The sequence below is a fragment of the Centroberyx affinis genome, unplaced genomic scaffold (genome assembly GCF_046629955.1).
Source record: "Centroberyx affinis isolate AG114_WGS23_722 - 3 ecotype Tasmania unplaced genomic scaffold, CSIRO-AGI_Caff_v1 ptg001174l_1, whole genome shotgun sequence".
Classification (NCBI taxonomy): domain Eukaryota; kingdom Metazoa; phylum Chordata; class Actinopteri; order Beryciformes; family Berycidae; genus Centroberyx; species Centroberyx affinis.
In genome coordinates, this window is record NW_027279704.1 from 20056 (window position 1) to 34695 (window position 14640).

Here is a 14640-nt window from a genome sequence, read left to right on the forward strand (position 1 = left end):
GGTGACCCGTGTCAAACACACTGCGGTTCTGCTCCGGAAAGCTGAATGCTGAACAAAAACAGCTTGTTTGCTTGCAAATCTGATTCAGATATGCCTTTCAATTACTCTGCAGACACCTTAGGCAATACCGCCGCGCTTATAGCCCAGCTTGAGCGACAAACAATGAATGCCAGGCTGCAACATCAATAAGCTGTCTGACTGCTCTGGCCATGTTCAGCATACACAAACATTATGTAGTGTTCAGATAAAGATTTCCCTTACAAAATCTTCATAATTCAGCCTGTAAACTATAAAGGATCCAGTCTGTAAAAGTGTCAACCCAGGACGTGTTTACTATAAAAGTACCGCATTTTGTTTGGATTTTATGAAAGCAATCATTTTGTAAGAATGGGTCTTTTTTTTCCAGTGCTGGATATCTCATTTTGGAATGTAACAGAGATCTTTAGTAGCTCGGTAGCTTGATCTTTTCAGCTGACCTTTGTGTCAGGAATATTAAGTTACTACAGTACTTTTCCACTTTTCCACAGCTGGGTCAAGTGGAGTCAACTCAATATGCAGTATGAGATGAAAGACACTACGTAGATCCTTTATATTTAGCAATACTAAGACTGATGACATTCAGGCATCGATTTTATTTTCCCAAAATGGATGTATGGCATTTTGGAAATTACCCCTCCATTTGTCTATATGACGACGTTCCAGCAGACAAATAATCTTTGCTGGCAACAAAATGCAAGATGAATCACAGGAATATTGTTTTGGGGGAAAATGCAGTTGCATAAATAATTCATAATCCCTGGTAACCTCAATTTGGCCAGCAGGTGACTTGGTGTGTGTTGTGTCCCTGTGTGTACCTGAGGGTCCTCTCAGGTTTCCTGTGCTGTTTGGGAGGAGTCTCCTCATGCAGACCTCCGTTCTGCTTCCTCTGCCCCTCCCTCTCGTCCCCGGCCCCGCCTCTCTGATCCACCTGCAGCCACACGCAAACAAGCACAGGGAGAGTGAACAAAAGGAGGGAGGGAGGCTGGTGGGTTGGTTGAAGGGGGCGGGGTCTAGCGCGTGACCTCACGGCATTCCGAAAAGTGACTCCACACAGTGGCGAGAGAGGGGGAGAGAGAGTCAGAGAGAGAGAGAGAGAGAGAGAGAGAGAGACCACGCCACACCCCAAATAAAATAACACAGAACATCACATAACGCAGCGTCCACTCCAGAATTACTACTGGTGGAGGATTTTCTAACATGTGATCACCCTGGGTCTCAAGCTATATATTTCATACCACTTTCCTGCACCCTCTTATCATATTGGCTCTCACTGCTTACCTTCCTCAGAAGCATAATTCAAGTCTTACAGTTCATAATTGCCATGTGCGTAACCCCAATACGTACATACAGCGCTTGATGACTTAATTATCTACTTGCGATGTCCCCTTTGCAGTAACCATATTTCAAATTACTTTATGTTCCTCCCCTATAGTTAGTCTTTTGGAGCGGAGTCTGTGTAATGTGAAGTGTTGCTGCTGAGGTGGAAGACATGCGGAGAAACACTGTGACCGTGAATGTGCTGTGACCACTCTGCGGAGCATAGCATTAAACCTTATTAAAAGTCCGACCGCGCGGCCGCGACCACACCTCATAAAACGTCGGCTCGGTTACCACCGGTTCGCGTCGGTGCAAACCACACTGTGACCACACGGGGTGTCTGGGTAATTTCAACGTCTGGCCCGGACGGGTTTTTAATCGCTAACTCTGACTTGGGCCGAGAAACAAGATAGCCTTATTAAGCGTGTTTTTTCAGAGACCGAGTACATTTTGGGTTGAGTCTCGAAAGGATTCCAATGAATTCTGTCTATAAATCTGCACATAAGAGAAGGTCCAAGGAGAAAACATGAATAGCTACTGTATGTTAGATTAATTCTGTTAGCCTTATAAACAAAGAAATGCCATTGGAGTTGATTTAAGACATTGAAGTTACCCAGTCTGACTTTCTGTGCAGTGCGTCACACCTCTACAAAAACTCTTACCACATGTCAGATACCTCATTATCCTCTGAGTGCAGTATCTCAGATACCTCATTATCCTCTTCAGTGTCATTGCTCAGTATCATAGGCATGTTCTCTGATGTGTTATCTATACAATCGTCCTCCTGTACCTCCTCCTCCTCCTCTGACGCTACTGCATCCTCCTCAGCCACTGAATTTGCTGACTTCCCCTGATTTGAATTCTCATTGACTACTGAATTTGTGTCTTCTTCAGCGAGTTCCTACGAAAAGGGATCATAGCAGTTCTTTGAAAGCAGATCGGTGATCAACTCTTACATTGCAACGTGAATAAATCAATACCATACCTCGTTTTGCATTTTAGACTCTTCAGTGGATTCCTACGGATAATGAGACAATCATAACATTTGCAGGGACTGTCACTTATGAGAGATTAAATTGCAAAAATCCTCCTTGAACGAACAAACGACTGACCTGTTCTCTCAGATAAGACCTTCTCGGCTTCTCCTCCACCTCTTCCACCTTCTGCTCCTCCTCCTCTTCCTCTGCTCCCTGCTCCGCCTCTTCCACCTCCTCGGGTGCGGCCTCCTCCTCCTCCTCCTCCCTCGGCTCTTCCTCTTGCTCCTTCTCCTCCCTCCTTCTGCCGTACATCACCGGCTTCTCCTCCTCTTCCTCGTTGTCACGGTAACGGCCCCTGCGCCAGGAGGCCGGCCTCTCCTCTTCGGCGTTGTTTTTCTCCGTGTCGTTGCCCTCTGTCACGGTGGGGTCCAGCTCCTTCTGCCTCTCCAGTGCCTCCTTCATGCGTCTCTGCCGTCTCTCCTCTCGTTTGGCCATGCGATCCAGCAGGGCCTGCTCCTCCTCGTCTCCGCCGCCGCCTCCAAAAGAGCTGCTCACAGACACCGTCTCTGTCACACTGGCAGAGGGAGGAGACATGCATTGTACATTGTTTTGTTTGCAACGGGGATGGGACGATATGCTTATCTCACGATACGATTCGATACGCGATATGGGGTTCACGGTTCGATACAATCACGATACGATGCAATAAATAAAAGTTCAGTGACAACAAATATATGCACACAGTCATATATGATGATATATGACTGTGCAGAATTATATTTATTTCTGAGACACAAACCTTTATAGCAATGGCATTGGCTTGATAAAATGTAAATAATTTAAATATGTCATTACAAAGTGCAAATAATATAATTTGGATGGAGAGCAATCTCATTTGTGATTACTACAGAAGAATAAAATGGAGCTAATATGGCAATTCATTTGTCCGCCCCACGATACGTATTGTCACATTTCTGTGTTGCAATATATTGAATTTCAATATATCGTCCCATCCCTAGTTTGCAATGTTCAAAGTCAGCATTAAGACATTTGCTTGACCAATTATGTCTTTGGTTTTGCACATGCTAAATGTTTCTGCACCCATGAAAGGCTTTAGTAAATTAGGGCCTATGTGGACCGTATGCTTTTAACATGACAGTTGTTAATGAGGGGGAACCTGCTGAGAAAATTTGGGCAGGGAAAGTGGATGAGTAACTTTATCTCCTCCCTGTTACCATTCAGGTGTTCTTGAGCAAGTCATCCCTATCAACTCCAGTGGAGTTGTTCCGTGGCCAACAGTAGAGTCTGAATGTGTTTAAAATTGTATAAATGTGAAGCAGGGCATTGCTGAAAAAAAAAAGCATGCATGCTCAGCAAACTCTCCCGGGGTGAAAAAAAAACAGTAAAGAAATGAAATATTGTGAAAGGAAATCAAAGTTTCCAGAGAGTGGTTGCCACATCATTGTCAGCTCTTTAGCCAGTATGCAGGGAATGCAGACAATTTACCTCATCAGTAACTCTGCTGGGGTCTATTGACGGGGGCTCACCACACAAACTGTTTTAATTAAACTATTGGTCAGGGCTGAAAATGAATAGCAGGCCCATGTCTGTTGGATCCCATGTTTGGACTTATAAATAACAGAAATTTGCCTCCTGGACTGGACGAGTTTAAGAGCCCTTGTTCTACACACTCAGTTGTTATGGGTTTAGTTAGCAGCTAGTTACTGTTTATAAAACTACTGTACTATAAAAGCAGACACATTTCTTTCTCACTTCTGCAAGAATGAGCACCCCATCAACCAACCAACCAACCAATCCATCCATCCATCCACCTAACTCCCACCTATACTGCTCAACATATTCTGACCCAACAGTCTGGCAAACATTATCTCTGCGTGTGGACAATCAACAATGGCTACCCAGCATTACGTCTGGTCTCAGCATCCTCCTGGACAATCCCCTTCTTGTTCGCCGGGCCCAGGATGCATCTCTGAGCTCATAGAGAGGAAACATTCACCACCACAAAGCGGCTTCTGTGCTGCTGGATGTCAGAGCGACCCACCACTTCCACTGTAACCGAGCCGATTGATCTCATAGCATGAAATAGCATGGAAATGGAATTTTACCGCTTTGTTTCCATGACAATCTTTCTGATGGATAGGTATGAGATCATGGGTCGGGTGTCGCACATCGACAGCTGGGATTGGCTAGTGAGTGGTGTGCAGTTCTTGTATTGGGTGACCTGGAAACTCAAATGAATCCATTTCCAAAAAGCTATATAACCGGTTTGGAAAAGCCTCTATACTGAATTTAATCATTCAAATATCGAGATATTCTGTCAGCAAGTGTTATCATTTCATTAATCTAGGACTTAGATTACATACTCTCCTATAAAAAAGCACCAACATTTGTTTTAATTTTGTGCTATCAATCATTTTGTGCAAGTAAAGGTGTCACTTTTTTGTCCAAAAGGTGGATATTTTGGAGAGCAACTCTTCAAATAGTCTCAGAAGCCCACACTATAGAATATATTCTGTTTATATCAAAGCATATGAAAGGTAAGGAAAGATAAAAATACTTTTATATGGCATTCTTCTGTGGTGGCCTGACTTTATTTCTCTTTTCCACACAGAGAAGGGACTCACATTGGTTAATTATTGATGAGGTACAAAAACTTTTTGTAGAATTGGGGATGATAACAGTGACATCTCCCTCATTCCTCCTCTCTCCTTCCGCTGACCAAAAATTGCCAAGCAAAGGGTTGCTGACTATATACTTCAATACTGACAGACCTTGTTTGTGTGTATGTGTGTGTGTGTGTGTGTGTGTGTGTGTGTGTATCACCTGTGGCTGTTGGTCAGGATGAGACTGTCTCCCTGGCCGCTGGGCTCCTCGCTCTCCCGGCCCCTCAGCCTCTCCTGGCGCGCCCTGCGCCTCCTCTCGCGGGCCGCCTCCTCCTCGTCATCATCATTCCTTGCCATCCTGAGGGAAAGAAACAGAGAGAGAGAGAGAGAGAGAGAGAGAGAGTGAGGAGACAAAGTTAGACATTTTCTCATTTTTTTTTTGTAAACTTCACCTTCTACTTTCAACCCTTCATCTCCCCGCTTCTCCTTCCTCCCTCCCTCCACCCAGCTTGACACAGAGAAACTACCGAGCGAAAGTTTGTTTCAATTGGACTGTAATCATCACAGCGACCAAACCTGGTGGATTTGTCCAGGGTTTTTCTCCCTTATCAGACTGCCCTGTCAGCTGTGCAACAACCAATACTTCTTATCGTCGGGCTGAGGCTGCAGTTTTCATGAGCTGATAAAAACACAGTCTGCAGACATGGCTTGGCTGAGGATAAGAGGAGAGCCAGAGAAGCATGGCTTCTGGCCCACAGCTTGTACTGGTCTGGACTGTGTTGGAATAGAGTGGACTGGAGAGGTGTGTGTGTGTGTTTGTGCAGTTTGATTTTAGAATATAATGAGTCTAACAATCTCAGAAGTGAACAAAGAAGTGAACAAAGTGAAATGAGAAAATACCACTTGTTTCAAAACAATTCAGAAGAATTACATGCTGAAATAGGTGGAGTGAGCTGCGTTGTTTTTTTTTTTCTTTTAAAGACATTGCCTATGGTTTTAATAAAATTCTTGACACAAGCTCAATCTTATTGACACACCCAGCTCAATACAAATACCACCCACCCAGTGAAACTATTTCACCGCATTTTCGAAATCGAAGACTGAATATGTGTGTGTATGTGTGTGTGTGTGAACGTACGGTTTTGGTGTCAGTCCCTCAGAATCAAAGAGCAAGAACTTCTTTCTAGACTCACCATTTTGCACCAATGTTCAACAATCATACAGGGAGAAATCCATCGTAGAAGAGGCAGAGATACAAATTTTTCAACCCGCAGTAGCCTCAATAGACCAGAATGCAATGCAGCTGCAAGCCATGTTGCATTTGAGTAAGGAGTGTGGCCACAATCATAAACACGGCCCAATGTCCACAAAAGTTGGCTATCTAGCTATATTTATATACCCATATGCCCACCTTTGATTTTGAAGTTCACGCCTGTTCTCTGGGGGGTCGTGGAAAGGCATTCTGGGAAATGTAGGAAATCAACTTATGTCTAATTTAAGTAGAAGCAGACAAAGCAGGATGAATAAAAGTGGGTACACCACAAAGTACAATACAACGGTTGATGATTTCTAACTGTGTAAGAGTATCTCAAGAGGGATTCTTCCTTTAAGCATGTTTCAGTGTGTGTGTGCAGCTTGTGGCACCACATCCTCACAGTGTACAGTAGAATGAAAGTACCAAACCAGTTCCTGAGCCGCTGCCTCTCTGGCCACCTGACCGCTATGAGCTGAGCTCCATGCTCCATCTGTGTTCCCCTGAGTGACCTTTACACTCCCACTGCTCGCCACATGCCTAGCTACCTAACATCACAGCGCAGCCTTTGAGGTCAGCCAGCGGAGCGTGCTATTGCATGTTAATTGCAACATGTGTGGTGAGCCGAGCTAAAGCTGCTTGGGTTTATGTGAGGTTTTACAGCTTGTGAACAACAGTTTCCCTCTTCCTCTCCCTCCCACCCTCCCGCTCCCCCTCTTATTTCTTGCTGTCTTTCTCTCAGATGAGGAATGTTGTCATAACAGAACACATGAATCGGTTAACGCCCAAGCTAGACCTATGGGACGGTGACATCAGAGATGTCAGGCAACGCTTCACACGTGTGCATGTGTGTGCGTGAGTGTGTTTGTTGGTTCAGATAGTTCAGCATCTCTGAGCACAGAAAATTGCTTATAACGCAGAGGGAATGCAGCCCCTTGCCCCCAGCCTTAAAAAAAATTGTTTTTCACAATTCCACTCATATTCCATCAACTTGAATTGAGTTCGCCCTACAGTAGAAACTACATTAACCCTTATTACAAAGACCAGGGTAATATGACATTTCTGAGAAAAAAAATACGTTGTAAAAAGACCGCCTTAACTCCCGAAGGACCGCGCTGTCCCAGAAACAGCACTAAATGTCATGAGAAAGAGAAAACAACGACGGTTAAAAATGGAACAAAAGAGTCCTTGGCGGCGGTGACAACGACAAATCTCAGGGTTAAAGATTCCTCAGTAGGAGAGGAGAACAAACTCCTAAAAGCTGAATTAGCATTCCTGTCCATCACAGCCTTGGCTAGAGACGCATAGACCAACCAAGGCCCCGATTTAATATCCCTCTCCTTGCCTAGGCCCCAGACTCTATCAGCATACTGACACAGAGATATGGGGAGAGGTGGAGGGGCGATAGGAGGATTGGGGGGGGAGGAAGAAGAGAGGGAGAGAGGGAGAGAGAGAGAGAGACAGAGAGAGAGAGGGAGAGAGGAATAGGGAGGGAGAGTAAAGACAAAGCCAGTGTGAGAAATGAAAAAGAGAGAGAAAAGAAAGGGTGTGCACGATGATGGAAGGAGTAATCCGCAGATTTGATCATAGATTAGACATTTTCCAGTACAGAATGAGTCAGACTGTGCAGCCATAGTAATAAGCTTCAGGTAGGTCTGTCTGTCAGTACACACTATACAAGACTCGCCTTTTTCTTGGGTGGCCAAGTACAGTACATAAGGAAAGCAAACTGCACGCTGTTGACTGACAGCTAATAATGGACCCAGCACATTTCATAGATTGCTTTTTCTCCCCCCCCCATGTAAAGACATGTGACTTTACAAACCACAACCATGTTTTCCATGTGGTAGCCATACTGCAGAAGGAAATTAATTGTCCTATCACACATCTGCGTCAATTCCTCGCTCTAAATGGAGCCTGGATTTTCTTTTGTCCTGTCAAACTCTGCAGCAGCCTCTCCGCTCCATAATGAGTACAGTAAAGGCGATTTAAAGGAGCGATGCCGCATTCACAAAGCGACTGTCTGTTTCTGTATGAAGAGCGCGGGCCACCAAACACCAGCCATCAGCGAGCCTATTAGGGAGAAATATGTCCAAATATTTTCTTTACAGCAAAATATCTCAGAAATGTCAGCAAAAACAATTTGGGAAAAGCCCATGAGAAAAGACTTCTTCACCCCTCCTAGGCAAGAGAGGGAGGGAGGGACAAGAGAGAGAGAGAGAGAGAGAGAGAGAGAGAGAGAGAGAGAGAGAGAGAGGGGGGGGGAGCGATACAGAGACAGAGATTGGTGGATAATTGCTGTGAACAGAGGGGAGGGAAGTGGGAGGGAGGGGAGCGAAGGAAGGGATGGAGAGGGAGAGAGGGAGGGAGAGGAATAGAGAGAGAGAGAGAGAGAGAGAGAGAGAGGGTGGGGGCTTGCACTGTCAGAAATGCTGACCCATTCCCACGCTGGCCTCTCTGTGGACTATTTCCCTTCCTACTGCCGGCCTGCAGAACCACAACGCGCCCCGTCTCTCTCTTCCCCGCCCTGCGCTCCACTGGGCCGGATCCAAAACTACACAGATGCAGCGTTCGCTGTGGTAAAACTCCCCCACCCTGCTTTCATTCTGTATCGGCACTGCTTGATTCTCATACAGTTCCTCTCGGGGGTGGAGCGAGAGTGAAGCGGCAGTGTAGCGAGCACGTAAAAAGTAGCACCGCTGTCTACATCTGAACATACAGTGGGGATTTATGTGTGTATAGATTCTACCACCTAGAGATTTTTGAAAGCTATTCATGCATACTGTTATAGTGGAAAGTAAGGGAGTAAGATCAGATCTCCAAATTCAGTCTGCAACAATAGCTGAAGCCCTGTCCAAGTTGACGTGGTGACTGAGAATTTGAGATACGTGGCTCAAATATGGTTGTTACCACTCTCTCTCTCTCTCTCTCTCTCTCTCTCTCTCTGTCAGATCCATGGTTTATGATGCAGGACGGAGGCATGTTTGGAACGGTCCATTCACCCTGGGCGGGGATGTTTGGAACAGCCCATTCACAGAGGATGGGTGTTATTTCCTCGGCTCTTCCTGCTCTCTCAGGCGGAGAGCCAGCGCAGATGTAGAGAACGAAAGAGGAGAAGGAAGAAGGAGAGAGTGTGATGAAGGAGAAGGAGAGAGAAGATGGAAGGGGAGGTAGAGAAGGAAGAGAAAGAAGAAGAGAAGGATTAGGGAGGAGAAGGATGAGGAACAAGAGGAAGAGAAGGAAGAGGCAGAGAGGAGGAGGAACAGAAGCACGAGGAGGAGAGGAAAGAGAAGGACGAGGGCGAGGAGAAGGAAGAGGAGAGGGAGGAGGGGAAGGAAAAGCAACAGGGGGAAGAAAGAAAAGAGGAGGAAGAGGAGGAGTAGGAAAAGGAAGATGGGAAAGGAAAAGGGCAAACCAATTGACTAACCCAAAATAAACATTTCCCAAAAAGGACATCAGAGAAAAAATGCCCACTAAAGCCTTTTCCAGAATGAAGATTGTGCATGCTGCGTTACATATAGCAAAGCTTGAATAGGTCATATCGTTATGAACTATTTGACCTTTAAAAATAGTTGGTTTACCACTGTGTTAGTGCAGAAGATCTCCTCTCAATCTATGGACAATTTATAAATATTCTGTTGGCTAAGCACGGCTTGGGTTATGGTGCCCAGTGAAGCTCTTAAGGGCCACGGCTGCAGACACATTATGCATGGAGTAACAACATATTTCTGCAAACTGTGGATATATTACACTGTGTTACAAGAACATGGCTCCAGCCCAAAAGAACTCGGGACTATGTTTAGGTGAAGCTGATGCCTTTTGGTAACAGGACTGACTGGGAAAATTCCCCGTCCATGTGTTCTCTTTGGAAGGGATGTAAAAACAGCAGACAAAACATTCCAGTGTGTGAATGTGTGTGTGTGTGTTTCTGTGTTAGTGCACGTGTGTGTTAGTGAGCTGACAGAAACATACTATAGCATTGTTGAGCAGCATGGGTCGAGGAAGTCACTTGGAGGGCAGAAGAGAGTGTGTGAGAAAACATAGCGGAGCAGAGCAGAGCAGTGTGTGTGTGTGTGTGTGTGCGTGCCTTTACTGAATAGAACTAGAACTGAATAGAACTGAATAGAAGCCCAGAGCACACCTCTGTGTCAACAACAATTCTCAACTATAACTGAGGCTGATGCAAGACAGAACAGGGAAAGCTTGGCTGTTCTCCCTCCACACACACACACACACACACACACACACGTATGCACACATGCACCACATTTGCTCTGCTGTAGTTCAGCAATGTGAATGGAGCTTGTCAAGCCTTCATCACCTGATACTGATCCAAACAGACCTAGATACAAAAGTGGACACCCACATTGACAAGTGCATGCATGCACACACACACACACACACACACACACACAAATGGGCACATGCAGAACGCAAGCAGGCACAAACAAGAACACACATACATAGAAAAAAGGACACGCACCCACACAAAAACACGCACAAATGGGCCATCTCGCCGTCCCAGTGTGTAGGAAACAGCTCTTGGAGACCTGGCCAGTAAACACTTATTATAATAGCCAGGCATCTGGCATCCCTACAGCCGTTATTATATGGCCCCACACTCTCTCTGCGTTCTTCTTCTTCTCACAGCGTGCTCGGTGATGGTTGAGTGGAGCAGGCCAACGAGACAACATGTGGTTTTGACTAGTCCGACTAAGAGGGGCATGTAAATATTGATTGTTTCAGCATATTGGCAGAAATGGAAACAATGTAGAGATGTAATCTTTTATCAATAACACGACCCAGTTGGTGAGCGGTGCGTCGCCTGCCAACTGAAATTATTGCTGCTCGGACCAAATAAACAGTCGTGAACAAACTCCCACCGAGCAAAAAATGTAAATGTCGAAGGCGGTGTTACTACTCTTACTCTCTTTTTCTCCCTCCCTCCCTCCCTTTCTCTTACACTCAGTCAGTTTGCACTCTCTCTCTGTCCTCAGTCTACGCCATTTTCTGCCAAATTCCGTGTTCTCCATATAATATAAACGCTCCAAACCTGCATAAATAATTTGAGCTGGAGGGTTTTAGGATATGTCGTGAAACCTAACAACTGCATTAACCTTCACTTGAATCAACTATTTAGAGTGCATCTGGGGAAATGAGGCATAGACTGCATGTCTAAAAGAGGTAAAAACAGAACGATGCCAAGAATGAGAATGGAACATTGCATAACTGTTACACAAAATCAAAATGTATACGTTTTCCCCCTAAAATGTTGCTGGCAAGTATCCTCAGGTTCCAAAGGTTGTAGATAAAGTAACTATGCAACTTGTAACTATGTAAGTATTTCAGTAACTGCTCACCATACATACAAGCTGGACGGATGGATGATTTACTGAATGTTGTTACCAAACTTTTTCCCTTGATACAATAAACGCTATTTTATCTTATGCAAAGGACCTTGCTCATCCCAAGGTAAATGCTACTTCTGTATTGTTTGTGTCATAAAAAGGACGACCAGAGAGAGACATCTGTGTATTCAACAATGGTCAGATTTATGTGAGCTTGTTTTTCATCACTGATGCAGTAATCGGCTCTAATAAAAAGCTTCTCAGGGCTGCGTCAAATTGGCTAGTGACCTTGGCCAATATCTGCATCCACATCAGCCTCATCCTTATATGGAAGGACTGCACAGACGAGGAGACTTTTGCTAGGAGAACCTATAAAATGGCTTGGCACACTATATATCAAGTTCTCACAATGAAAACTCCTTTTTACCATCCTTTATTGCCGAGTTTGGTGTGTTGCCACTGAATCACTCTGTAGAAACGAACTTTGGTTTAATCAATGTCTTCCATTGATTCAAGGAGAATTCACAAGGCCATAGTATCTGAGGGAGAAAATGATGAAGGGAGAGAGAGAGAGAGAGAGAGAGAGAGAGAGAGAGAGAGAGAGAGAGAGAGAGAGAGAGAGAGAGAGCGATTGAACACTCCCACTTAAAGGTCATCAGATTGCTTGATGCTTATCAACCTTTCTTTCTTCTAGCCTGGGGAGGGGAAGCCAATATTTGCTGAGTGATGTTTTTAAAGACCCAGAGGAGAGTCCAAGCTATTAAAGCGGCGCTGGCTCTCTCTGGTTCCAACTTGGCATGGACATCAGAGGAGGTGCGCTGTGCTGTAACAACCAGAGCTCCGCTACACAACACTGGCTGCTCCCTCAGCTGAGGAGATCTCCACACAGCTCAAGTCATATGATCCTAAATGACAGCAACGTTGCCCCCTCTGGACAGCAGGTGTACTGTGCCTGCAGCTACACATGAAACCACTATGGAAGTACATGCAGGATGGATGGGGAGATGCATTCAGTGGCTAGATAGATAGATAGATAGATAGGTAGGTAGGTAGATAGGTAGGTAGGTAGATAGATAGATAGATAGATAGATAGATAGATAGATAGATAAATAGGTAGGTAGGTAGATAGATAGATAGATAGATAGATAGATAGATAGATAAATAGATAGATAGATAGATAGGTAGGTAGGTAGGTAGGTAGGTAGGTAGGTAGGTAGGTAGGTAGATAGATAGATAGATAGATAGATAGATAGATATGTATACACTGGATCTTACCGTTCGGCCTCCAGGCGCATCTCCTCCCGTTTCTGCCTCCTCAGCTCCCTGCGCCGCTCAAAGTCCATCACGTCCATCTCCTCCATGGTTACGCCCTGAGGGATGACATCATCAAACACCGCCATGTTAGTTTACTCATAGTCAGGAAGGAAGGAAAGAGGAAGGATAGGAGAGGGGGGAGGAAGCCTCTGTTCCAGCGTCTGCAGATATTGGCAGGCAGCAATACTGGCCCACCATATGATATGATATCATGTTTACCTAGATATCAATCGATATAGGTGCGTGCGCTATTTCATACCTAGCATCATGTTCACCTAATCTTCACCATCGCAATCCATCCATCCCTATTGACCAGGAGGATGTGGATATAATCCTGACAATCCCACAAGCCTCAGTTAGGGGAGTACAGCATGGCTCTAATCTGGGCCTCCTCTAGTTCACTTTGGTGGAAAACAGAGGAATGAGGGAGAAAGTAGAAGAAAGAAGGGGAGAGATAGGGAAGAGAGGAAGGAGAAGCTAACACAGGATGTTAACTCAATCAGCTAAAAGCACTCTCACTAAAAATACCCCGCTAGGGTACGTGACTGACTGTGCAGTGAGGAGTCGGACCACCCAGGAGCTGCTGATCCACCCATCATACATCTATGATCCCCCGCTAAACCACCAACAACATCCACATTGGAGCGGAGCTGACACCCGCGCGGCTCAAACTGAGCACTTGCTGGAACTGCTGTATGACAAAGTGGTGTGACAGCTCACAGTTTAAAAAAACACAGCACTGGGTAAAGTCACACTACTAGAATACATAATCTATAGTGCCATTTCTATTGTGGACTATGGTACAAACATTAGCAGTAGGCTACAAGCACAAAAGGAGGGGTTGTAAAGTGCAGCAGAAGAAATCTGGAGAAACAAGGGAGGAACTGTGCGTGTCATACCTTGAATTAGCCTTCGAACAATATCTTTGTCTTTTCCTTCACACCATACCAGCTTCTCACAATGCTTGCTCCAAGCAGAGGTACAATGCAAAGACTTCTAGCAACAGTCTCCCACAGTCTGGCCTCAGCTGACAGAAAAGGCAAATGCCTGCTCCTTCCCCTCCTGCTAGTTGTCCCTCCCTCCCTCTCTTTCTCCCCACCCTCCATCCCTCAGTGGCCTCCTTCCTTCTTTCCCTCAGCCTGTCTCACCCCCCCTCCTTTCCCCTCCCCTCCCCTCCCCTCCTGTCCCTCTTTCCCTCCCTATCTCTACAGCTTTTCCTGTGTTGTTTACAGAGCTGTCATTGCTCAGCTAAACTCTGTTCTAGGACAGGACTGGCCTCGGAGATGCTGGGCTCTTGAGGCCAGCTTCCTGTGTGTGTTGTACCGTAAGCCTGCCTGTCTGTCTTGTCTGCATGTTTTTTTTCCTGCCTGCTTGGTCTTCCCTGTACTCCTCTGTAGCCCCATAAGGGACAGAGAGGGACTCCCTGTACATAAAAACATCTGAAAACAAAGCATGCACGCACACAAGCATGCTCAGAAACGCTGTGTACACCAACGTTTATGAGGACACATGCATATACAAACAACACACATACACAAGCATGTACGCATACACACACGCACACACACACACGGAAGAGCAGGAAACATATAGACAGGGGAGATATGCTTTAAACGGAACCATTACACCAAGGGATACTCCTAACCCCCCCCCATCCCAACTCGCCAGCCCCACCGCATCTCCTCACCCGCAGTCTCCTCCTCCCTCTGAGCCTCCTACAGTAAACACAGCCTTGTCTCCCCACTATCACACTGTAAAAGCCTTGGTGA

At 45.5% G+C, this 14640-nt stretch overlaps 1 protein-coding gene across 8 annotated transcripts in view; it reads right to left on the reverse strand.

The window, feature by feature from the left end:
* The window catches only part of LOC139648243 (non-muscle caldesmon-like), a 28541-nt gene extending 14645 nt beyond the window's left edge, over nt 1-13896 (reverse strand). For 4 of the 8 annotated variants that reach the window (XR_011695567.1, XR_011695568.1, XM_071524302.1 and 1 more), the window contains exons 1-7: nt 13771-13896; nt 12833-12927; nt 5178-5315; nt 2469-2907; nt 2342-2374; nt 2033-2257; nt 855-967 (exon numbers count right to left, since the gene is read on the reverse strand). Coding sequence is in view for 6 of the 8 variants with exons in the window: in XM_071524302.1 (XP_071380403.1) it covers nt 855-967; nt 2033-2257; nt 2342-2374; nt 2469-2907; nt 5178-5315; nt 12833-12918 (1034 nt within the window). In the remaining 2 variants the exon portion in view is untranslated. Of the gene's footprint in view, nt 1-854; nt 968-2032; nt 2258-2341; nt 2375-2468; nt 2908-5177; nt 5316-12832; nt 12928-13130; nt 13171-13770 lie in introns of those variants that run through there. The other 4 variants (XM_071524304.1, XM_071524303.1, XM_071524301.1 and 1 more) reach the window with 3 other exon arrangements.
* Nucleotides 13897-14640: the final 744 nt, after the last annotated feature.